Below are 26,767 nucleotides of genomic sequence, written 5' to 3'. Positions count from 1 at the left end.
TTAAATTCTAAGGCTACACAACTAGATCAGATTCAAAGGAGGAAAAATGTTACATACTTCACGAATCCTTTCAAATCTAAAGCCCTGCACAGCCCTATTAAAATCAGTAAGGTAGGCAGTGTTTTTTATTATTCAAAATCTTACATGTCCAAGTGTTGGTCCTCGTGGCATAATTGTGGCTTTATTGATTGGCATTGCATCTTTGGTATAATATGCAATAATGGCATGCCCAGATTCATGATATGCTGTGATTGTTTTATTTTTATCACCAATTTCTACACTTCTACGCTCAGGACCTGAAATTAAAATAAACCAAGAGCTTTAACAAACTATCAATTACAGTATATAGATAAAAACTGAACAGTATCTCCCTTTCAGGATTTTAGTGACTCACTTGTGTTGTCTTCATTCCCTTTCCTCTTGCCACCTGCCAGCCAGCTAGCAATGAATATCCTTAGCCTGCTTTTTTCACTCCCCTCTATCGTTTCATTTTCCCTAAGGTAGTCTACATTTCTGTAAATCTCAGATCTATAAATCATTTATAAAAGCTTCCATTTTGTTTATGATTGATACTGATGATCAGAACTCAAAGACTGTTCATTCTGGATTTGCTGGACATTTATTACATTTGAGAGGCTTCATAATTGCAATTCAGACTGGGTTCATTTATGGACTGCAGGTATAGTATGAAGCAAAGGTAGCAATGGATAGAGAAAAACATGGCAGCCTTTTTATTATAGACGGGAGAGAGAGAGGGGGGGGAAGAGAGAAAAGAAGTGTGAAGTGTGCTCAGGCTGCTTGACTTTTGTCCTTCTCAGCCAAAACATTGCCCATTTCTAGGGGGGAACTCTTTTCAGGTTTCTGCTAAACCACAGCTGATTCTGAATCAACCCTGGCTAGCAGCTCACCAAGCCCCATGGCAGCCCAGCTGCCTTTCAAGGCCAATGCGAACTCCACATCTTCACATCAGCAAAAGAGCACCCATGGCAGGCCACAAAATCTGTATGCCCAACAGGCACAGCATAGAAAAGTCTTAAACCCAGGGCCTAAACCAAGCCCCTTATATTCCAGCACCTCACTCCCTAAATAGTGTTATTTAATTAAATAGTCTATTTAATTAAACTTATTTCTGAAGTTTATTATATAAATATTATATTGTAACAGCAATGTGAAAATAACCCAAATAAAGCTTTCTTTTAACTCATTAATGGAATTCAACATACGTAAAAATCTCATGTCTCTATAAAAATATATCTCGTACAGAGATTCTGTAAATTTTGATAACATGATCATATGCAATGAATCAAATTTGGGTGGCAATTTACATCATTTCCATAAGATCTTTGATGTGATAATGTTCTCACACATGACCTAAATTAGCACCATTATTTAACAGACACGTAGGCATATCTATTTTCCTGATTAGTCTGTTAAAATAAGGATTATTCTGTTTTATATTTTATATTAAAAATAAATTACGGTTATGACAATCAATATATATAAAAATAAGTTATTTTAAAATATAATACCTACCCATGACAATTTTGTCCTTTGCAAATTCTAGCTCCTTCATGGTAACCATATCCTTTTCATCAATTGCTGCTTTTAATGCAGCTTGATTCACAAGATTTTCCAATTCAGCTCCAGAAAATCCTACTGTACCTCTTGCAATGATTTCTGGATTAATGGCTGTGCAAACAGACACATTTTTGCATTTGTCAATCCAAATTGATGTTAATATTCAGGCAAGTCAGCAGACACAATAAACTTAAAGATGCAGAGTTTTGCATTAAATAGACTTTTTATGATAATCCAGCTTTAAGAATTTACCATTTTTAGAATCATAATGTTTGAATAAGAACTGTGACATGAGAAACAAATAGAATTGTTGAAATGATTGAACCAATTTCCTTACCTTTTCCTAAACATATAAGACAGTTCTTAGGTGCAGCAAGCAGTGTATCAGTTTTTAATTCAGTTTTCACTTAATAAACTTTAGTTGTAAGTATAAATGCACACCTCTAGCCTATAAATGAGCATGTTCTATTAAGCACATTATTCATATTAATGGGAAGAACTTCAACCTCAATCAGCATATACATGCATTTCTTATGCAGCCAGCCTGCTAACAATTCTCTATGTTTTTATTTCAAAATGCAGCACTTACACTTATCATATTTTATTTTATTAAGATACCATTTCAAAATTTCTGTTCGTCCCTTGACATCTGGCCTGGGGACTGTAACTTGCATGTCAAAGCGGCCAGGGCGTAACAAAGCACTAAATAGGGAAGGAAAAAGATATTGTGAATGATAATCTTGGTTATTTTTTATATTATATTTATATTAAAATATTTTAAAAGGCAATTTAACAAGAAAAGTTGTTAATACACATCTGATTTTCACTAAAGTCAGTTTGCACAATTAAATGTTTTCCACAGAAAATCTCTCAATAATTGTAAGCACAAGAAACTCTTAGAAAACTACTTAAGGCCAACATTACACAGCTATATTTCAAATGTACTAACTGCATTTACAATGGTTGTTCCAACAAAATATAGCTATTCTCTTAATTACGTAATTATGAAGACAAGGAATATTGGCAGGATTATTAATTATGCATCCTTATTACTGTCCTAAACTACCAAAGTCATATTTGTACAAAATCAAATCACGCAGAATTGTATTTTACACTTATATGCACATGCACACAGACATACTTATCTAATGCTTCAGGGAAGTTTGTTGCACCAATGATAATGATTCCTTCATTCGATTTAAAGCTTCAAAAAGACAAAAAAATGTAATTAAAATACTTAGTGATTTTTCCCTAGCTATTTAGAACTAGCAAGTCATATTGAGTTCAGCAGATTTCCAAAGAATGCTTCTTTTATTTTATAGGAGTGGAAGATTTTTTCTCCAGTTGAAGCTAACATTTCCTTGAGCATGTGACTTTGCACATCAGACAATAACTGACTTTAGTCATATTCAGTGGATGCAACAGCAGTAATACCAGCAGGATTTTAACAAAAGCATAGTTTAACTTTTAAAATGAAAGAAATAGGGGGCAAACTTCAAAATTAGTTTTTGAAATGGTTATAGAAATATATTTTCAGAACTTGTATGAATAAAGGCATTGTTTAATAAGCAAATTTCTCAACTATCAGACAACTGCTTTTCTTATATAAGGTTCAAAATACTTAAGCTGAATCATTTTTGAAGAATGCACTACCCTATTTTTCACCTACATGTGATTTTAATACTATTCCCCCACTTGAATATCTGCACTGTCTTTAACTCTGAAAAGGATTTTGCACTCACCCCAAATCCCCAATATCTAGATCAGGCATGTCAAACTCCCAGCTCACGGGCCGGATGTGTCATGCTGAAACCGCGCCCACCCCATTGCCAGCAATGGGGAAAAAGTTGTGATACGTTGCGTGACGTCACAAGTTTGACATGCCTGATCTAGATATTTAAGCACAGAAGACAGCTTATGGATTCTATGGCAAAAATAAAAAACTTTTCTTCCTAAGAAAAAAAAGATTTCTCAATATTTATGGGCCATGTTTCTAACTTGGTTCAACATCCATTGCTTTTATTAGAATAAAACTAAAATTTTAGTTAGAAGAAAAACTAACACTTACCCATCCATTTCAGCAAGGAGCTGGTTTATAGTCTGCTTCGAGTAGGGATGCATTGGAGATTCTACTCGTTTGCCACCAACTGAATCCAACTCATCAATGAATATAACACTAGGTGCATTTCCTTTTGCTTCCTCTAAGAAAGTAACACATCAAATTCTTTATAATCTTTATAAAGTGCAAATGTCATGAGATTTTCTGACTATCATAATGTATTTTCTTTATTCACAAAAGCTAATCTCAGAATAATCTCCACAAATGGAGTTATGTTTTTTTCACTTACATTTTCATTACAATGGAGACATTGCAAATAGTTTGAAAGATAATACATTTGAATTTTTGTGATGTTCATTAATTTCTAATGTAGTTAACAAAAAAAGTGTTATCCATTTACTAATAAGACTCTGATGCTATTTTCACTAAATGGGATTCAAAGGAAAACCCAAAACTTACTAAATAGATTTCTGATACGGCTGGCTCCCACTCCAACAAACATCTCATCAAATTCAGACCCAGAAGCATAATAGAAGGGAACATCGGCTTCTCCTGCCACAGCCCTGGCAAGCAGAGTTTTGCCAGTACCAGGTGGACCTACCAACAGAACACCTAGAAAGATAAAAGGATGAAAAGAATATCAAGCTAAAGCACACAGACCGTATTATTGTTAATATTGGACCCAAGTTCTGTAATTTTTTAATAAGCAATTTTATTACTTAGAAACAAGTACAGGTAGAGTTTGCTTACTGACCCTTCGTTCAGCAACTGTTTGAAGTTACAACAGCACTGGAAAAGTTACTTCATGGCCCATTTATGACCCTCAGCTATGTGATTGCTATTTCACTAAGTGCACGTTGTCCTATGCCTGACCAAAGTTTTTTCCTTCCATTCCTCCTTGCAGAGATAAAAAAAGAAAGAGGTTTCATGAGAGTAAACTGTTTGTTTTCCTACACATCAAAAGCAGTGTAATCATGCGGTAGCCTGATTGCAAACAGCTTACAGTGCTCTCTTGAAATCTCTTTCTCTCCAGTCTCTGCTGGGGGAGGAGGGGACAAAAGATTTCTGTAGGCAATCTCATGTTTGCCTAACCCTTTCACCACCACCCCCCAAAGATTTAAAACCAACTTAATAATTCAGAATGAAAATAAATTATTTGAATGTAATCAAAGATTATGTTAAATTGCATCTGATTTATGTTAAATTGGATCTCGTTTACAAAAATCATACAAGAGTAGACTAGACCACGGGTCGGCAACCCGTGGCTCTTTAAGCCATCTCCTGTGGCTCTCAGTCCTCCTCCGCCATGTGCAGTTCCGGGGAAAAAAGTGGGACTAAAAAAGTTCAATCAATCAATTCAAACTGCTCACAAAAAAAAAACAACACCACACTTCCGAAGTTTGAATTGATTGAACTTCTTTGGTTTGTGGGACTGCCCACAAGCCTCTTTGCTTCTTCGGACTGCTCGTGGCGGTAGCAGAGGAAGCAAAGGAAGAGACGGGAGGACAGGAAAGGTAAGTGGCCCCTTTTTCTACCTGCTGCGCGGGTGGGGGTGGCCAGTATCGGGGTGCCCCAGGCCTGCCTCTTCCCTGCCCAGCAGGTCTCCCCTTGTCCTGCTAACCGGGGGGGGGCACCGGGGGTCTCAGAAGCTTCCCCAGGCAGCTGAGAGAAGGGGGAGGCGCAGGCTGGCTGGCCCGAACGAAGAGGAGCCGAAGGCAGCAGCTCTGCAAGCCTCCACCACTCCCTTCGTTCGGGCCAGGCAGCTGAGAGAATGGGGCGGTGGAGGCAGGCAGATCCCCATACGGGGGTGAGGACGCCTCCAGGTCCCTGCACAAATGGCGACGGGGCAGGCAGTACTTGGCAAGCGGGTGTGGGCAATGCTGCCGGCAGCAGAAGGAGGTGCGAGCTGTGAAGAAAAACTCTTTGCACTCCGATTCTTCCCAGAAAGGGACTTTCATTATTTCAGAGATGTTTTTATTTGGGAATTAAATTTCACATACATTCGGCAATGTTCACGCCAAAGAAGGACATGTGTGCGCAGTACCATAATCGAAGCCACGTGAGGAGTCGAGCTTAGCAAAAGCACCTCCGATGCCTTTTCCTCCACCCAAGAAGCAAAATAAAGGGCACCCAGGTTGCGCGCTTACGCTCAGTTGTATGTTTGGAACCCACACGCTCCATTTGTAGTTGTGGTGTCCCCAAGCGGGCTCTTTATTGCTCGGCCCACCACCCTTTCCTTCCCCCCCACTACTACCCTTCTTTCCCTGCGCTTGGTTGACCTTGGAGCCACTGCTGGGCAATGCCGTTTGTGCGCTACTGGTGGTGATCCTGAGAAACCGCTCTGCCTGGCCGGAGGAAAGCAGAGGGGGCTGTCCCCGGGAGGCACCATGTGGCAAGAGGTGCCGGGCGGCTGCTCTGCTGTGGAGCAGTGCCTCAAAGCCATGCGTGGGTGGGAGTTGGAAGTTCGGCGGGGAACAAAGGGAGCGCTGTGGAAAAGGGAGCCGGGCGGGCTGGGCACGTGCCGAAGCAATGGCCGGGAAGATAGCAGCGAAAAAGGGACTGAGGGAGGGGCAGCGGGTTTGCGCTGTTCCTGAGCTGACCAAGTCTGGAGGGCAATTCACGAGGCGTCTGGGAGCTGGTGGGTGTTACCTGGTGGAGAGGCAGGGGCGGCAGGAGTTTGCAGGGGAGGGAGGGGAGGCAGGCGAGTGCCAGAACGCCAGGGAGATTACCACCTTGGTTGCCCCATTTGCTGGGCGGTGGAAGGGTGTGAAAGAGCAAGTGGTTGCGTGCGTGAAGTCGCAGAGGATGCTAAGCCGGAGGCAACTCTCGGATTAAGCTGCAAAAAGCTGGACTGGTGGGGGGGGGGGGCAGGGCCAGTGCATGTCTCGCCTTAGGCTCCACTCTTCAATGAAGCCTGTTGTTCTGCGCATGCGCATTTTGTGGCTCGCACTTTTTTCTTTTGTGAGGAAACCGGTTCTGGGTGGCTCTTTCACCATTTCAGGTTGCCGACCCCTGCACTAGACTGTAATAGTAAGGAGAGGTTCATACTTACAATAAGAAAAGATTCACACTTACCTTTAGGGAGTTTGCCTCCTAGTATGGTAAATTTCTGGGGATTTTTCAGAAATTCTACAATTTCCTGCAACTCTTGCTTAGCTTCATCTACCTGAATGCAATTGGAAAATATTATTTAAGACTATCATAGTTTCGTACTAATATGCTTCTGACATGTTAATTATATAATTGTCTTACATAAAGTTACTTTTAAAGATATTACTTTTAATGAAACTGTTAAATGGGATTTGACTTTATTATACCATTTGACACATTAAGTATGACCTTTCTGTATTATCCAAGGCAGTTTGTTTCTTGGCAAAATAAGAACAGAATAGCTTATTTTAAGAAACACAAATTCCCATTGGATACTATCAGCACAGTGTACTGATCTGTGGTCCATGAGAGCAAATTTGGTACAAATATTTACTAACATTAAAAATATTGTGAAAAACAGTTACTCATGTGCATTTGGTTAAAAAGGGAAATGGAATTAATTGCTATATAACTTTTTGGAACACATTGCTGAAACAAACACAAATCAAACCCTGTGAGTTTATATTAAGTAATGCTTAAATAATGTAAAAAGTGAAAAATAGCAACTTGCTCTCTAGCTCTAGTTAAACAGTAGATTCCACGACAAAAGAAAGTAACTAGAATACATCTGGGCAACATTATGGTATGCCAATTTGAAGCAATTCTTCAACAAACATATTCTGCCAGATGCTTAGCAGCACAGGAGAGAGAATATACAGACAAGTATTATAGTAAAACAAAAATCTGAGGTCACAACTCTGACAGCTCAACTATCAAAACATTCATCTTAACTACAGCAAAATTGGGCCATTCTTCTATTTCAGATCTGTTACTTATACCTTTTAAATAAAAGTATCAGGTTTTATTCATCCACAATATAATTCGTTCACTTCACTTTTCTTGTCCCAGTGACATTTTTATGCAAATTGACTCCTGCCCTTTTAGATTTATCGAGTATTTATGTTTTATTTGATTGCTTCAATTCTATCACATAATTGGAAGACATCCAACATTTGAACCTACCCCTTTCACATGTTCAAAGGTGATATTTTTCATCTGAATAGGATCCACTGCTGCATCAAGCCCAGAACTTGCTCGAAAACGTACTGCAAAAGAATTTAATCAAATAATTTTTTTCAATCCCTTTATTTTTGTACAATATGTTGTTATTGCTGTTATTTTTTCTTGCATTGATGTTTTAAAGCTACTTAGATACCGAGAGATAGGTGGCCATTTAAACCACAATCTAAATAAATATGATGAAAATAAGAAATTTTCATCTGTAACAATGTCCTTTTATGATTTGGGCAGCTATATAAATTTATTTAATAAATAATAATAAAATACCATAATAATGCAGAACTATATGATATTCATAATTATACTTTCCCTTCACTCTTACAAAGGATATCCAAATACATTCAGCTTTAATAATGCTTCAGTCTCAGTATTTACACAAACCATTAGCAGCTGTTTACTCAATTAGAAGTTTTTCCACTTGTATCAAATGTTGGAGTCATATCATCCAGTATCTCATTCTTACACTAAGAACATCTTTAAATTTTCTATAATTAAAATACTGATCAAAGGCTTCCCAAAGATTCAAGAAGACACAAAATATGTCATTAAACTTATGATTCTGATATTGTTCAATATGTAAGTACTGAAATGGTTGATACTACAATAAATAGGTACTGGAAAACAAAGGAGGTATTACTATCAAGCCTGCTAGGATTATTTATCTGATTTGAAGAATATGCAAGTTGTGCTCTATGTAAGTTATTAAAAAATACATCAAACAGATGAATATAAAAAAAGACACAGATATAAAAGTAATCTCTTTATCTTAGTCTTCATTATATTTTGGGGAACTCTTTCCTCTACTTAAATATACACTTTTAACAATCAGACACTGAATAACTTGAGTTTTAAATTTAAGTCTAGCATAGCATAATAAAATAATAAATAATAATGAATTAAAAATTTAGTAGAATGAAAAGTTAACAAACCAGCATCAGAAAAAGAGCCTTTAGGTAAGAACTGGCTTTTTAACACAGTATAAATACCAAACAACACGGCTAGAAAAACAAATAATCGGGTTCGTCTTAAGGAATCTGAAAGAAAAAAAGAATATTTGTTTAGTTAATTATGATGCACATATTAACTAAATTAATCTGTGCAGTTGACAAAAACTGAAATAAGAACAACATAAAATATCACAAACAACACCTAAATTAAAATAAGAAGTCTAGACTCCTTATAGGTTTTCTGACAACACAAAAACCAAACACAAAAACCAAACATACGTATTAGATTTTCAGCACCTGAGTGAAAAGCCAGATCTTCAAGGCTTCCAGAACATTCCCAGAATCAAGACCATCTGAAACTTAGGACAGAGTCTTCCAAGCAGCTGGCATTGTGACAGAGACGTCACGCCTCCTGGGTCCTTTAAAGTGACATAGTTTCACAGCTTCCAATGCTTTTCAAAGGAAGCCTCCCTCCCATACATTACATTGTAATAATTCAACTGGATAATAGGCCATCAGTGACTACAGGAAGTATCTCTCAGTCTAGGAATAGGATAACTGGTGCACAAGATGGTATAGTGCAAAGTGCCAGCTGCCATCTTCAAACAGGAACCATGAGTAGACTAACCCACAAATTGCACAAATTGTCTGGGAAATGGTAACCTCTCTAGGTTAACAATGCTTTTCCCCCAACCAGACTCTCAAAGCTTCCAGGCATCGGGAAAGAAACAATGACTTGGATGGCCTGAAACAAAGATGTATCATCAATACACTATTGATACTTAGGCTTGTATCAAGAGATGGCCTCACCAGCAACTTCATAGATGTCTATTGGGAATGGGGAATGAAACTCTGCAAAATGCACAAAGCAGAGGCTTATAGTTACGTTTCTCCCCATTTGGTAACACCAGCTGGAACTGGCCTCAAAGGAAGAAGAAAACTATTACAAACAAACCAACTGATCATCTTGTGTTTGATGAACACATTGAGGGGAAATGTACTTACCTATTACTAGACAAAACAGGCATAAAGGAATTCATTTTACTGCATATTTAAAATACGTTCTCCCAATATTAAAAGGAAAGGAAATTTACAAATGATTACAAAATCTGCTTTAAAAAAACAGATTAACTGACCAATTGTACGCTGTGCAAGTGCCTGTGATTTCAAAAAACCCTCTGCAAACCCAGTTTTAAAAGCATCTTGATGAGCTTCAGGTATGTTTTTTCTTTTCATCAGTTTGTCTAAACTTTCAATCTCAGATACTTTCTCTCTCAGTAAAAGACCCTAAGAACAAAACAGGAAAACATTATTTTTTTAAATTACCAAATCTCACGTTAAAACAAATTTCTCCGGAAGTATTTATAGTTATTGTTATTTCTGTCATATGCAATTTCAAGGCATTAGTCAAACATTTGTTTTTTAAAAAATTTACACAGCATCTAGGACAACTCGCCCTGACCAACTCAACACAGGACAACTGGGTGTGGGAACGATTCAACATGGGATAATTCAAGAGAGGGACAAGTGAATTGCAACGGGCGATATCTTGCTTTAGGACTGAATCTTCTCAAGTTAGAAGTTCTTGAGGCTGGGGTAAGCTGTAATTCTCTTGAGTTATCTCGTGTTGAATTGTCCCATAGTTGTTAGACATGGTGAGTCTACCATGACGAAATGGCCATGGCAGGTCACCTGTGGTGAGACGGTCAGGAATAGTTGTCCCATTCCACTTACGTAGGTTAATTTTAGAAAAGAAAAAAAAGGATTATACACTGAATATTAACAAAGTGATGTTTTTTTTTCTAAAAGCACAGTTGTAAACCCAAGAAATATTGAACTTTTAAGTTAATGCGTCTTCCCCAAATAAACACTTTTTAACTCTTTACATGAAGAGGTCTTAAAATTACCAATCAAGGAAACTTGCTTAGCATATAAAATTAATAAACTAATAATAATCATACAACTAATCAAAGAATGGACTGGTAATGCAGCTTTCATGAACACTATTACCTATTCCACCTCACACCATATCTTCAGGAATCCTTCAAAATTTTAAATGATTTTAAATAGACAAATCTTCAAAAATCTCAATAAACTCTCCCAAGTGTTGCAGAGAACTACCAATATTTTATAAGGTTTTAAAATTGTGGCAATCTTGTAATAATTTTGTCTTAAAAATACTTTTAAAATTATATATTAAGATGCAAAGATTACTAACTTTTGAATTAAAGTCCTATATTAATTATGAAGTATTATTATTTAGTTTTGCTTTCCATAACCTGATACCCTTGACTAAGCTATTATGGTAGTAGAAGCCTAATATAGCTAGCAAACATCAATTAGGTGAAGTCTAATCCAAGTATTTCACAGGAATTATTGTGCTTATTCGCTTATTTATACATGTTCTTTAATCCTTCACTGCCTGTATTAATTATTTAAAAATATAATTAATCTTACCCTATTTGCACGCCTAACTTGATGCATATAGTCCTCAACACTTGGTAATGTTTCTATTTCCAAGGTACTTTATATCTGCTTGACATTTGCTAACTTCAAATGTACTATGTGTATGGAGGACATTACATGGTAATTAGTCACTGGAGAAGGCATAGGATTCAGTTATCAACATAATGTGCACATTTTTGTAATTACCTTTACAAATGAGGGAGCTACATCTTCTGCTTCTGCTGAATGTTCTGATGTGGACTGTAGCCGTCTTGCTCTTGATTTCAGAGTCTTAAAACCTCGAGACTGAATGAGAACTTAATACAGAAAGAGAGATATTATTCTTTACAAACTTGTGAGAGAAAACAGTAAGATGTATTCAATATCTTATCTGGCATTTTGCTTAGATACTGATCCTGAATTGATATTGTACTATATAGAACTATATAATCAGAATGGCAGGGACCTAACAGAGGCAGAAGAGATTAAGAAGAGGTGGCAAAATTACACAGAAGAACTATACAAGAATGAGCTTAATGTCCCTGATAATCACAATGAGGTGGTCACTGACCTCGAGCCAGACATCCTAGAATGTGAAGTGAAGTGGGCCTTAGAAAAGCTGAGCAACAACAAAGCTAGTGGAGGTGACAGTATTCCAGCTGAGCTATTCAAAATCTTAAAAGACGATGCAGTAAAAGTGCTACACTCAATTTGCCAGCAAATTTGGAAAACTCAACAATGGCCACAGGATTGGAAAAGATCAGTTTACATTCCAATTCCAAAGAAAGGCAGTGCCAAAGAATGTTCAAACTATCGCATCATTGCACTCATTTCTCATGCTAGTAAAGTTATGCTTAAAATTCTACAAGCTAGACTGGATCGAGAACTACCAGAAGTACAGGCAGGATTTCGAAGAGGCAGAGGAACTAGAGATCAAATTGCTAACATACGCTGGATCATGGAGAAAGCTAGAGAGTTCCAGAAAAACATCTACTTCTGCTTCATTGACTATGCTAAAGCCTTTGATTGTGTGGATCATAACAAACTGTGGCAAGTCCTTAAAGAGATGGGTGTACCAGACCATCTTATTTGTCTCTTGAGAAACCTATATGCGGGCCAAGAAGCAACAGTGAGAACTGGACACGGAACCACTGATTGGTTCAAAATTGGGAAAGGAGTCCGGCAAGGCTGTATACTGTCGCCCTGCCTGTTTAACTTATATGCAGAGCGCATCATGAGAAAGGCAGGGCTAGATGAATCAAAAGTTGGAATTAAGATTGCCGGAAGAAACATCAACAACCTAAGATATGCAGATGATACCACTCTAAGGGCAGAAAGTGAAGAGGAACTAAAGAGCCTCTTGTTGCGAGTGAAGAAGGAGAGTGCAAAACTTGGGTTGAAACTAAACATTAAGAAAACCAAGATCATGGCATCCGGCCCTCTCAATTCCTGGCAAATAGATGGGGAAGAAATGGAGGTAGTGACAGACTTTATTTTCCTGGGCTCCAAGATCACTGCAGATGGGGACTGTAGCCAAGAAATTAAAAGACGCTTGCTCCTCGGGAGGAAAGCCATGGCAAATCTAGACAGCACACTAAAAAGCAGAGACATCACCCTGTCAACAAAAGTGCGTATAGTCAAGGCTATGGTCTTCCCAGTTGCAATGTATGGCAGTGAAAGCTGGACCATAAGAAAAGCTGAGCGCCAAAGAATTGAAGCCTTTGAACTATGGTGCTGGAGAAGACTCCTGCGAGTTCCTTGGACTGCAAGGCGATCAAACCGGTCAGTCCTAGAGGAGATCAACCCTGACTGCTCTTTAGAAGGCCAGATCCTGAAGCTAAAACTCAAATACTTTGGCCACCTAATGAGAAGGAAGGACTCACTGGAAAAGAGCCTAATGCTAGGAAAGGTTGAGGGCAAGAGAAGAAAGGGACGACAGAGAATGAGGTGGCTGGATGGAGTCACTGAAGCAGTAGGCGTGAGCTTAAATGGACTCCAGAAGATGGTAGAGGACAGGAAGGCCTGGAGGAACATTGTCCATAGGGTCGCGATGGGTCGGACACGACTTCGCAACTAACAACGACGCCAATCATTTTTCAGTGTGTAATCCTATGTGCAAAGTTTCAAATTTTCAATACCAGAATAGCTAGCCAAGCTCCATTGTAGCAGTGTGAACTGCCATATTTGAGAACTTGATTTTTTTTGTAGAAATATACATATCTAGGTTAAAGGAATTTTTTTCTGAGGGATCTCATGATTGAATGCAAGGATATGAGCAAGGAGGCAAGGAAAAGAAAACAAATGGAAACAACCTGCCAACCATCATGTAAGCATGTTAGAGATAAGATGCATAAGAAGAAGAAAGTTTTAACTTTTTGTGTTTGTGTGTGTGTGTGTGTGTGTGTGCGCGCGCGAGCGCGTTTTCAACTGCTGCAGGAGATGCCTGTGAAATTTAATTTTTTTAATTTAATTTAATAATATTTCTATACCGCCCTTCTCCCTGAGGACTCAGGGCGGTTCACAGGGCAAGAATAAAATACAAAATTACAAATATTAAAAAAAAAAAATAAATAATTGCCCGATTTTAAGACAATTGATATATTACAATTATAAAACCCCAAAGATAATATTAAGAATACAAAAATTAAAAAACCCCACCAATCCCCCATCAGGCTAGGCCGGCTTGTACAAACAAAAACGTCTTGAGATCGCGACGAAAGGAGCGAAGATCGGGCGCCATCCGGAGCTCTACCGGTAACTGATTCCATAGTTCCGGAGCGCCCACAGAGAAGGATCTCCCCCTGGGGGCCAGCAATCGACATTCTCTGATCGGTGGCACCCTGAGGAAGCCCTCTTTGTGGGAACGCACAGGGCGCAGGGAGCTTGATGCCGGCAGCAGGTGTTCCCTGAGGTACTCCGGCCCCCTGCCATGGAGGGCTTTGAACACCATTACTAGTACCTTCAATCTCACCCGGAAGGCAACTGGTAACCAATGCAGCTCACGGAGCAAAGGTGTAACGTGGGAGTATCGGAAGACTCCCAACACAACTCTCGCAGCTGCATTCTGTACCAGTTGGAGCTTCCGGGTGGTCCTCAAGGGCAGCCCCATGTAGAGAGCGTTGCAGTAGTCCAGACGAGAGGCCACGAGCGCATGAGTGACCGTGCATAAATCATCCCGGCTTAGATAGGGCCGCAACTGGCGCACCAGGCGGACCTGGGCGAAAGCCCCCCTAGTCACAGCTCCTATATGGTCTTCCAAGGTGAGCCGTGAATCTAGGAGGACTCCCAAGTTGCGAGCCCTATCTACGGGGGGTAGTAGTTCACCCCCCATAGCAAGAGGTGGAATGTCCGAATAAACCCGGGATGAAGGTATGCAAAGCCACTCAGTCTTGTCGGGGTTGAGTTGAAGTCTGTTCCTCCCCATCCAGACCCGAACCGCCTCCAGGCAACGGGACATCACGTTGAGGGCATCACTGGGGTGGTTTGGGGTCGAAAGGAAAAGCTGGGTATCATCAGCATACTGATGATACCCAACTCCAAAACCACGAATGATCTCACCCAGCGGTTTCATGTAGATGTTGAACAGGAGAGGCGAGAGGACCGACCCCTGAGGAAATCCACAAACGAGAGACCTCGCGGTCGACCTCTGCCCTCCTGCCAACACCGACTGCGAACGTCCCTGGAGATAGGAGGAGAACCACTGTAAGACCGTGCCTCCCACTCCCAATCCCCTGAGACGCCGCAGCAAGATACCATGGTCGATGGTATCGAAAGCCGCTGAGAGGTCTAATAGGACTAGAACAGAGGAATGTCCCCTGTCCCGAGCCCTCCAGAGATCATTCACCAGCGCGACCAATGCCGTCTCCGTGCTGTGCCCGGGCCTGAAACCCGATTGGTACGGGTCTAGATAATCCGCTTCATCCAGGACCAGAGGGAGCTGATGTGCCACCACACTCTCAACAACCTTCGCAAGAAAGCGAAGGTTGGAGACAGGACGGAAGTTGTTCAATACAGCTGGGTCCAAGGCAGGCTTCTTGAGGAGGGGCCTCACCACCGCCTCTTTCAAGACGGCGGGGAAGCTACCCTCGTTCAAAGAAGCCGATATAACTGCCTGGAACCAGCTGCGTGTCCTCTCCCGGGCTGCATAAACCAGCCAGGAAGGGCACGGGTCCAATAAACATGTGGTGGTGCTCAGCCTCCCCATGATCCTGTCCACTTCCTCCGGAGTCACAGAGTCAAACTCCTCCCAGGCGATATCGACAAGACCGCCCGTGTCCTGATCGTCAGACTCTGCCCAGTCAGAGTCCAGACCGGTCCGAATCCAAGCGATTTTGTCCGACAGATGTTGGTTAAACTCCTCGGCACGACCCTGCAAGGGATCCTCCCTCACCTCCTGATTTAGGAGGGAGCGAGTCACCCTAAACAGGGCGGCCGGGCAATTATCTGTGGACGCGATAAGGGTGGCGAAGTGGTTAGACCTCGCCTCCCTTATCGCAGCGAGATAAGACCTAATGTGGGTTCTTAGTCGCAATCGGTCGGATTCGGATCGGCTGGATCTCCAACCGCTCTCTAGGCCCCGTCTCCGACGCTTCATCTCCCGGAGCTCCGCAGAGAACCATGGAGCTCGACGGGATCTGCACCGGGTCAGGGGCCGCAGGGGTACAACTCGGTCAAGAGCCTCAGTGGCCGTCCTTTCCCAGGCTTCCACTAAGGCATCTGCCGAGCTGTGAGCAAGGAAGGCAGGTGGGGACCCCAGCGCCGCCTGGAACCTCTGGGGATCCATTAAGCGTCTGGGGCGGTACCATTTAATTGGTTCCATACACCCACGGCGGGGGGTGGCAAGACAGAAGACCAGCCGCAGGAGATGATGATCGGTCCATGACAGGGGCATAATAATTGGAGAGCCCCCACCAAGATCATCTAACCACCATCCAGATAAGAAAACTAAGTCAAGGGTGTGGCCTCCCTCATGAGTCGGTCCCAAAATTACTTGCGTCAGGTCCATGGCCGTCATGGAAGCCATGAACTCCCGAGCCAACTCAGATGATCCTCCCAGCGATGGTAGATTGAAGTCCCCCAAAACTATAAGTTTCGGGAACTCAATCACCAGCCCAGAGAGGACATCGAGCAGCTCAGGCAGGGCTGCTGCTGCGTGACTAGGCGAAAGGTACACCAGCAGCAAGCCCAACTGCGCACCAGGGCCGCATCTCAGAGAGACTCACACCCGACTATCTGGGGAACGGTGGCCTCCCGCGGACACAAGGTCTCCCTCATAACAACAGCCACACCCCCACCCCTACCCTGAGCCCGAGGCCGGTGTAGCACCCGGAAACCTGGTGGGCAAAGGTCAACCAGAGGAATCCCGCCCTCTGGGCCCAACCAAGTCTCCGTGATGCAAGCCAGGTCCGCCTGCTCACCCTCGACCAAGTCGCGGACGAGAGGAGCCTTATTAGCGACAGACCTGGCATTCAGGTACACCAGCCGGAGCTCAGGAGGCTGCACATCCTCACTCCCGGGACCTTGGGGCGGAGCCAGAGGGTCGGAGTGCCCCACCGCTTGTAAGCAGCGGAGAGGCCTTCCCTGAGATCGATACAGCCCTCTGCTCCTACATCTGCTGCCATTCCCTGATGTCGTGGGAATAGGTAACCCCACGACCAGCCCTGAAGCCCCGGAGGCAACCGACCCCCGCTCCTCCCCCCTGCGATCTACATCGGCACTGGCCTGAACAGAGGTTGTTGGACCGCCCCCCTTGTCCAAACAACCAAAAGAACCCTCCCGCCTCCCTAACCCCCTAAAAAATTTAGAAATAAGTAACCAATTCAGATCAGAACTGAGACAGTGAGTCTAGATCAGGGGTACGCAACCTCGGCTCTTTTATGACTCATGGACTTCAACTCCCAGAATTCCTGAGTCAGCCTACCCCTGGCCTAGATGATATACAGCTGACAAGTAAGAAGGCACCAGGAAACACCTACAGCAGACAAGGAGGAAGTTAAGAACTGGCAGAGAGGAAAAGAACTAAAACAATGATGTATAAGATAGCCCTTTACAAATTAAGAACTGGGTTTTTATGTCATGTTTGTCTCAGTTAAAAATATACCATTTCTTTAATACTGGTTTTGCATTCACTTCTACAGGAATTCCTTGACTTACAACCGTTCATTTAACGACCGCTCAAAGTTGCAATGGCACTGAAAAAAGTGAATTATGACCAGTTTTCACTTATGACTATTGCAACATCTTCCCAGTCATGTGATCAAACTTTGATTGCTTGGCAACCAGCATGCATTTACAGTGGTTGCAATGTCCCGGGATTGTCATTTGCAATCTTCCTAGGGAGCTTCTGACAAGCAAAGTCAATGAGGGAAGCCAGATTCACTTAACAACTGTAATGATTTATTTAACAAAAAGGTCATAAAATGGGTCAAAAAATGACTCACTTTAACAATCGTCTGGCTTAGCAACAGAAATTTTGGGCTCAACTGCAGTTGTAAGTCGAGAATTACCTGTACATATATTCAAACATCATCAACATGAAATTGTGAATAGCTGTAGAGAGAAATAAATAACAGTTTAGTTAATCTTTTCGATCTGCTGTGTCTTCATCAATTCCTACCCTTACAACCAGTAAGGAAGCCAAATAGCATTTGCAAAGCAGAAAAGGGCTGATAGTTTGTGATTCTAACTGAAGTAATCAAAATCTCACAAGAGAACTGCAAACTTCTTTTTAGAGTGAAATTATAAGGAATAAAAGATACTCAGTGTTGTGCCCATAGTGTTCAATGCCCAGTGTTGTGCCCATAGAGTTTATTCTGACTGCTTTGAAAAGTCTATAGAAATGTACACTACACAGAATAGATTACAACAGATTGGTAATAATTAAAACCTAATCTATTTAAACAAGTTATTTCAGAATAGCTCTCTGAAACATTTGCTTATTTTATATAGTTTATTACTGAGTAGGAATATAGTATAATATAATAATAATATATTCTTGCACTTATTTTCATACTTTATAAACATTACAATTCAAATTATATTCAGTAACTCCCAGTAAATCCAGACTTGCCTACAAACAGAGGGTATACATCCCAATTCCTGGCCTTAAATACAGTTTACACAGTAACTGAGACATCAGAAATGGTTCAAAGATACCTTAAATGAGTCTTATTGAATAATGTAGTAATTCTAAAGAATTTTTTCCTAACAAATCAGAGGTACTTTAAAATGTTAACAATACCTTCAAGGCTGAAGTGTTACCTTCTATATCATTGATAGAATGTTTACGATTATTCCAAGTTATTGAATTGCATATAACACCAGCATCATCTCATTGGAATGCCTGGGACTTATAATTCAGTAATTTCTACAGGGCTGTAATTCCCTGCTTAATAATATTCTATATACAGACAGTCCTCAACTTACAACCACAATTGAGCTCAAATTTTCTGTTGCTAAGGAAGACACTTGTTAAGTCAATGTTGCTCCATTTTACGACCTTTCTTGCCACATTTGTTAAGTGAATCATGCAATTGTTCAGTGACATGGTTGGTAAGTGAATCTGGATTCCCCCATTAACTTTGCTTGTCAAAAGGTTGTAAAAGTTGATCACACTGCAACTGTCATGTCAGTTGCCAAGCCTCTGAATTTTGATCATGTGACCATGGGGATGCGGCAACATTTGTAAGTGTGAAAAAAGATCATGAATCATTTTTTCAGTACTGTTAAAACTTTGAACACTCACTAAACAAGCTACTGTAAGACAAGGACTGTATGTACTGTCATATACTATGAACTAGCTCTCCTTCTACCAAGTGAAGTACAGGGGATTATTCTTCTTTGAAAAAGCTTTTAGGGAACTCCTTTATACAGAGGAAGATCTATTCTACTCATGGAAACTCCAAGCCATATTTCTTTTACTTTGGAAAAAGAAATATTTTTACTTCCTACCTGGCCAGTGTTGAAGATTGGAACATATACTCCGGTGAGGATTAGGATGCTGTCTGTAGAGGTAAGAGGAACGTAAAACTCTAAAGGTGTCTGCAAAACCTAGGAAAGAATAAAAAGTTATTTAGCATTTATTTAGGTCTTACAGGAATAAGATCTTGTGCATTTAAAAAAATTAAATTATACACATACATACATCCCAGATACATGAGGTTTGATATGATACTGTTCGGTAAATTAGACAATATGGTAATGCAGTCCCTTAAGTAAACCAAGCAATTTTGCAATGATGATGTACAGAATACAAAATCAAAGTTCACTTTGAATATTTCATGCTTAGTTAAAATTGTGGTATGATAGCTGGAAGAGAACAAAGAATAAGACATCTGTGCATGAAAAAGCAGATTATTACTTTCATCTTAAAACTCAGGAAAGTGAACAAGGCTAAACATGATACATACTATGTATTCCTTGTTTAGAATTTGGATTAATAGATACAAGCCTTCTTAAGGACTAACTTCTACTATAAGAAGGACCAAAGATCAGAGAAAATATGGAGAAAATTAACTATATAGATCAATGAATCTGACTTTTAAGTAACCATGCAACCACAAAAAGCAAAAAAATCTTTAAACCAATTATTAATACTGTAGTAGGTGCAAATTTAGTTTTGAATATAGATTCCCAAATGCTATTTACTTATGTTAGCAACTGGTAATATAGCAAAGGTCTATGCACCATTATGAACCCATGTCATCATATAAATAACTGCTTACATGCAATCCATATAGATAACTGCCTATATACAATTCATATAGATTGTGCACTTAGCAAACCCTAAACATGAAAAATGGAGTGAATATAGATTTTAAGTATAACTGGGCTAGGCATCTCGAGTAACGCATGATAAAGGTTTAACAATTTCCAGTTGTAAAAACATTCCATCTTTAGTGAATAATTATGATTTTTATCTGAAGGTGAAGCTTCTATCATAACAAAGCAGTCTTCACTTCTTTGAATTATACTCCATCTTTCATTCAGTAACTGAAAGTAGTGTACTATACTTCATCCTTTCATTTTACACAAGACTCCTGTGAGGTAGATTGGGCTGAGGAAGAGTGGTTAAGAGAGAACTATAACATATAATCTCCCCAATGTCAGTCAAAACTTTACTCATATCAGACTCATTGTACATGGTAGGATGGAATAAGCAATTAAATGATAAATTATTTATTTAGACTGTTAACATTTCAATCCTATCTTTTCTCTAGGAGTTCATGAAGATATATTTCATCCTAACAATCCTGTCAACTCGATTGGGATAAAAAAAGGTAATAAGGCCAAAGTAATCCAGTGTTTCAGTGTACAGGACTCTTTGACCCTAGACAATATTGTAATTAGAAAGAACATCATAAGGTGAACTAGTAAGGATTGCTCTGAAGAAACATATATTTATAAACACATACACACGCACACACAATCTCTCTTTTTCTCTCTCCCTCGCATGTGTGTATATTAGTGTAGCAGTTTTGAAGAAGATACACAAATACGGTCTATTTAATCTCTGGAAAAGGCATATACTATCTTAAGATCCATGTTGAAGTCAGAAAACTAATTCTATAAACAAACACAAGGGATATTTCAGACCCAAGAGAAAAGCAGGGAAAATAATATTAATATAGCACTAGAAGTAAGGTGGATTAAGGGCAGACAAAATTTTGCCTGTAAGAAAGAAACTGGCCAAGCCAAGGTCAAACAGGGACTTAGTCCAGAATCTATGTGAGCACAATAAGGTGAAGTTGAACCCCTCCTTGAATGCTGTGGAAACTTATCTAGTTGCAAATTATCAGTCTAAGAAAATTTCTATGCATATGTTTGAACAATAAAATAGCTAATTGAACTCTTCATGTGTGGCTCTGGTTAATTGGGCCTGATACTATTTATTTAAAATGATGATTTTCTGTATTAATTCTGTATTTGCAAATTATAGTTAACTATGTTTGGTACCATGACCAATGTCATCAAGATTAATACCAGCATAATCAAACTATATAAGGTAAACAAGTAGTGTTGAATAAGTTAATCCTAGATGAAAAATGGCAAATGCCAGAAATGAAACTGGTAAGAAGTCTGCATTTTGAACTGCTTTACAATGAAATAGCAATAGAATTAAAGCACCTTACAGAAACATTACTTATGGGTGATACAATTTAGTTACTTTTTGGTCCAAATATGTTAAAATATCATCCCAAAGCATACCATATTTATTTTCAAAAAAAGACTGTGCCGATACATATGACGTTTGCCAATGTGAGGGTATTTTATTTTCTTCACCAAAACCAGGAATCAGCTTGTTCACTATTTCATCAAGTTGGCTAATTTTCAAATCACTCAATCCTAAATCTCGTAGATTAAGTAATGGCTGAAAAAAAATAATAAAGGATTCAAGTTATAATTAAAAATTGGATTACTTCAAAAATAACATTTAACTTTTAAACAACCATGATTCTTATGTGCTTAAGTACCAGATTTATAAAAAGCTGTTTTTGCTTATTCTCTCTGAAACATGTTTATTTACAACAGCAGTAAATTAGAATATTTAAACATGGGATGTGTATAAGTTAAATAACAGCTGCTCTTTAATAGTCATGTTACTTGTTATCTCCTTCAGAATATGCTACCAAATTAATCAACACTTAATCTCAAATATATATTTAATTTCTTTGGGAATTCATATTGAAATCCTATGGGCACATATTTAAAGCTAGGCAGTCCTATCAATGTAATAGAATTTTTTCTCAGAAGTGCATAATTCCAACCCAGGTCTCTATAACATTTTCATTTTATAAAAAAATCAAGTACACTTGCTGATATTTTTCTATTACTCCTTTATCAGGAGTGAACAGCAAGCAAATGTTATGAATTCTGGAGAAAAAGCATAGATGTATATGGGGAAAACAAAAGAATGTACATAAAAATGTTTAAAGAAAAAGGTATTTGTTAGGATATATCTATATACGTGTATGCATGCATGTCTCTCTATATTTTTTTCTATTTTCCCCAAATTCTCTTATATTATATAAGTATAAATTATATGAAAGATATTCATAAATAAATTACATTCAGGGATTCTTACTTCAGGGTTCAACACATCATGTTCAGGTGGTGCTTCTTTCTGTACAGACTGGGTGGATGTTGGGATGAAAGACTGTGTTTTGGGTGAATGAAATGCATTTATGAGGTGGCTCAAAGAAACTGTAACCTGGTAAAAATACAAGGTATATTAAGTCACATATTATAGAATTTGGTTTTTCTTAAATAACTGTAAACCTAAGCTTCCAGGAATAATGTAGTCTATTTTTGCATTAACAAGGTAAACAGCTATTGCTGTATATTTCAAAACACATTTTAATCATTATCACAGAAATTTTTAGTAAAAGAAAGATTGAAATTATAAAAAACTAGTTTAATCAATTCACTACTGCAGGATATATTGTATAAAAATTCCTCTCATTTAGCAAAATAATTATTTTCTCTGAACTGTTAATAATTTGATTTTGTGAAATACATTATTTTTGTAAATGCTCCCAATTAAATTAGAAAACTGAAATTGGGAACATGTATAGCATTAGTAGATGCTATACAGAAAATAATAATGTACTTATTTATCATGTTTGCAAAACTATCTGAAAACAAACATCATGTATTGTTGGTATCTTATCCAATATGACAACATAACTGATATAGATAACACCTACTGACATCAAATATTTCCAAATTAATATCTTCCCCTGATTGTTTTTTAGGTTTGTGAAAAGTTTTTATTATGATAAGATTTTTGAAACAAAAATTTACTGAAAATGTTTACAATCTACGTATGAGCTTTGAAAATGACATTTAGGTCAAAATGATCCATCATGCAGATTATGTGCTGTCTAGTTTGTATTTCACCTATAGTAACTACCAATCTATTAATGCACAATGTTACTCTTAGAAGATAAATAGTTGAATAATGTAAACACAAATGAAGAATATTGTTTCTATTGGATATTGTTACATAATATCCAGCCAGGGTTCAAACCCATTTTTGGGATAGAAGATTAGCTGCACTTGATCTCAGGCAAGATTGGGATGGTCCCAGTGTATCCATCCTTGACTTCTCAGGTCTTAAGTACCAGTTACCATGGTATCCTTCTGGGCCAGCTATATGGTTTGGAGCTGGACAGTGCAGTCTTGTGCTGATTTGGCTCCTTTCTCCAAGGCCAGTCTCAGTTGGTATAGATAGGGAATGAGAAGTCCAGTCCATGGCTGTTCCTTTGTGGTGTGCCACAGGTTTGTTTTGTCTCCACTCCTTTTTAATATCTATGAAGCCACTGAGTGAGATTATCTGCCTACCATGGAGTACCACCAGTATGCTGATGATATTCAACTTTACCTCTCCATCCCTAGTGGCCCATGTGTTGCTCTCACTGCCCTCTTGCTGAGGCTGTGAGGCCTGGGTGAGGAGACAACAGACTTTGTCTGAAGCCTGGTAAGATGGAGAGGCTTTTGGTGTGTGGAGCTTCAGGATCGGGAATTTTAACACCTTTACTTTGGGACGGAAGTGGGACTGCTCCAGATAGACCCAACATGGAACTTGGGGTTCTCCTGGAATAGCTACTGGCAGGTGGCCCAGATAGCTTTGCCAAACTATGTATTGTTCACCAATTGTGCCCTTTCCTGGATCAGAAGTCCCTGCATTCAGTCACTCAAACTCTGGTCATCTCATGGCTGAACTATTTCAACATACTGTACATGGGGCTACTCTTAAGTATTTGGAAGCTACAGCTGGTGCAGAAAGCATTTGTGTGAAAACCTTTTGGGGCCTGTAGGGTGGGCCATGTTATACTGATGTTCTGCAAGCTGGACTGGTTGCCAATTTGCTTCTGGATTCAATTCAAGGTGTTGATTAAAACTTTAAAGGCTATCATTGCACAGGACCAAGTTATCTGAGGAACCATCTCACCCTGATGGGATTGCCAATTCCACCTGTGCTGGCAGAAGAGGCATGCCATGGATTCCATCAATCAAGAAATTCCAGCTGGCAGTTCCAGGAAAAGAACCTTTTCTGCCATAGATCCTGTGGTTTACCACCAATATGAGATTTGCACTCAACTCTTTGGCCTTCTGAAAGAGCCTGAAGACCTGCTCTGTCACCTGACCTGGGGCCTAATGGGGGCATGTTATTCTGGAGGTGGTTAATAGATAAAATGCCATCTCCTCTCTCCTCTCTGCATGCATCTTGCTGCCTTCTTTCCCATCTTGCTCATTTTAAACCAATTTAAGTTTTATTACTTATTATTTTAAAATTTTTATCTTGTTCTTAATTGTAAAATGACATGGGCAGTATATAAGTATACTAAATAAATAAACAACAGAGTTTAAGGGACTTTCTGTAATTTTTTGTAATTTCCATTAAAATCATCTCATTTTCTCATCAACTGAAATTAAAGGTAACATGCAACTTGTCCTAGATTTTGGCAGTTTATTTTTATTTGTATCTCACCTTTTTTTTACTAAATAATTCAAGGCGGCAAACATATCCAACACATCTTCCTCCTATTGTCCCTACAACAAACCTATGAGGCAGATTAGACTGAGAGTGACTTTTGACCTTAACCACCAGACCAAAGTGGCTCTGTTGTTTGTAACCAAAATAATAAAATACACTTAAGACTGGAAGATCAATCTTTTGTTGTAACATAGGACCTGGATCCAAGGCCACAACTTTGAAAGATTGATTCAATTATCTTAAGTTTGTATCCTTTTAACTTCAGAATGCTTTGTTTCTATGCAAAGCAAACTATCAAGAATATCATAGGAAGCTCACTTCCTGGTATTCAGGATGCTGCTTATAAGCATTATGGGCTCAGAGCTCAAAGCATTGTTAGAGACCCCACATACCCACTCTGTGGTCTGTTTCTGTTGCTCCCTTTGGGAGGAGGTTTCAAAGTATTTCTAGTAGGACTACCCAATCTTTGTTCCTTACGCCATCTGTCTGGTAAACTCGCAAGATTTGTTTCTCTCGCCATGCACATGTATATATAACCTGAACTAGACGTTGTTTCTGTGTCATATATGTGGGTATATGTATAATTCTGTATTTATTTTGTCATATTTATGTAGTGTATTGGAGGTGGTGACCCTTTGAGAGCTGTATGTAACAAAATTGCATTTTAATGTATGCTGATTAGTGTACAAAGTAACAATAAAGTTATTCTTTTCTACTCTAACTAGATTGGTGTACTGGACTACAAATTATGAGTTGTAACCCAAATCAACTGGATACAAGATCAGGAAAGAATTAAAATGTTTAGTTACCATATTATTTTATAGGTTCTCTATTGAATTAGGCCCTTTCTATGAACCTAATCCTGGAGTTTACCAAAACTGCCTCCAGATCTCATTTGAACCTAAAATAAGATTTTGATTCCAGTAAAGGCTTAATACAATACTTGTAACATTTGGATAGTATGCTCAAAAACTCAAGTGTTTGCTTTGGATATCTGAGATTAGCACAAAAAAGTTAAACAGCCTGTAACATTAAGAAACAGAACATCTATTCGTTCTTAATTCACAATCACCCCAATAAATTTGCAATCAGTAGGCTCAGAACAAAAATATGATGTCATAGTTTAAGGAACGGAAGTTATCTCCCCAAAGCAATAAACAGCCAAGTAAAGAGTATTTTCAAAAGAAATTAATTAAATAAAGGATAACTAAAGAAGGCGTCGCCCTTCAGTGTACCTTTAAATTTCAGGGAAGGGGCTACCGTCTGCATGCTTTCATCGGCTTCGACTAACTTCCGTGAAAGCAAAATCCAGCACATTTTTAAGAGGCTTTCCTTCCTCTCCCGCAGACTGTCTAAAACCTATGCGTCCTGCCAGGGAAGCCTCACCTTCCCGTCCTCCCCCTTTCGGAGCCTCCCTTCCCAAATCATTCCTTCGGGACCTCATTTCCCTCCCCGCTCCTCCATGCCTGGATTTCTTAACTACGCAGAACAATAGCGGCTTCCAGCTGTTCTCGGGGAGGGAATTGCACCTGGGGCTGCACCGTGGTAGAAAAAGAAAGCATCCTTCTCGCCACTCGAGCGGCCTGACACGTCGAGACCGAGGGCGCCTCTTTCTCTGCGGTTCCTCCCGCCTCGTTCTTCGCGGGGAAGAGGACTCGGTGGTTTGTCAACTCTTCCCGAAAATGGCCGCCTCTGACAGTTGGAACAGGCCGGGCTGAACCCCACCCGGCAGCTGACGGTTATCCAGACGAGTGCTTCCGGGTGACCTAATGACCCCGTTCGTCTCTTAGCAACCGAGCGATCCGGGTCGTCCTGTGCTCGAATTTGTAGACGGGGGCGGGGGGATCGTTCTGAGCGAGTCCCGCCGTCTCTTGTAAAGTGGTCGCGGTGGAGGAGAAACTAGTTTGGGATGACACTGAGCTCGTGTCCCGCGCGATGAGGCGAATTATAAGGAAGCGTTAGTGAAATAGGAGGCGCTCTCTGCGGAGGAGGCAAACGAGACAGAAGCGAGCTGTAATTTGGACCAGGACGAAAAGTGACTAAGCCTCGCAGGATTTCCGTGGGTCTATG

At 39.7% G+C, this 26,767-nt stretch overlaps 1 protein-coding gene across 6 annotated transcripts in view; it reads right to left on the bottom strand.

Moving 5' to 3' along the window:
- The window catches only part of YME1L1 (YME1 like 1 ATPase), a 48,854-nt gene extending 22,408 nt beyond the window's left edge, over positions 1 to 26,446 (bottom strand). For all 6 annotated transcript variants that reach the window (XR_014028534.1, XR_014028535.1, XM_081344163.1 and 3 more), the window contains exons 1-15: positions 26,227 to 26,446; positions 22,283 to 22,408; positions 21,406 to 21,568; positions 19,150 to 19,248; positions 11,407 to 11,516; positions 9,891 to 10,041; positions 8,737 to 8,841; positions 7,751 to 7,833; positions 6,713 to 6,803; positions 4,097 to 4,249; positions 3,647 to 3,779; positions 2,720 to 2,782; positions 2,168 to 2,280; positions 1,534 to 1,689; positions 145 to 296 (exon numbers count right to left, since the gene is read on the bottom strand). Coding sequence is in view for 4 of the 6 variants with exons in the window: in XM_081344163.1 (XP_081200289.1) it covers positions 145 to 296; positions 1,534 to 1,689; positions 2,168 to 2,280; positions 2,720 to 2,782; positions 3,647 to 3,779; positions 4,097 to 4,249; positions 6,713 to 6,803; positions 7,751 to 7,833; positions 8,737 to 8,841; positions 9,891 to 10,041; positions 11,407 to 11,516; positions 19,150 to 19,248; positions 21,406 to 21,568; positions 22,283 to 22,408; positions 26,227 to 26,259 (1,731 nt within the window). In the remaining 2 variants the exon portion in view is untranslated. The remainder of the gene's footprint in view (positions 1 to 144; positions 297 to 1,533; positions 1,690 to 2,167; positions 2,281 to 2,719; positions 2,783 to 3,646; positions 3,780 to 4,096; positions 4,250 to 6,712; positions 6,804 to 7,750; positions 7,834 to 8,736; positions 8,842 to 9,890; positions 10,042 to 11,406; positions 11,517 to 19,149; positions 19,249 to 21,405; positions 21,569 to 22,282; positions 22,409 to 26,226) is intronic.
- Between the last annotated feature and the right edge of the window lie 321 nt (positions 26,447 to 26,767).

This window comes from Vipera berus (assembly GCF_964194415.1).
Source record: "Vipera berus genome assembly, chromosome: Z".
Classification (NCBI taxonomy): Eukaryota; Metazoa; Chordata; class Lepidosauria; order Squamata; family Viperidae; genus Vipera; species Vipera berus.
This window is presented reverse-complemented; position numbering and strand designations above follow the sequence as displayed.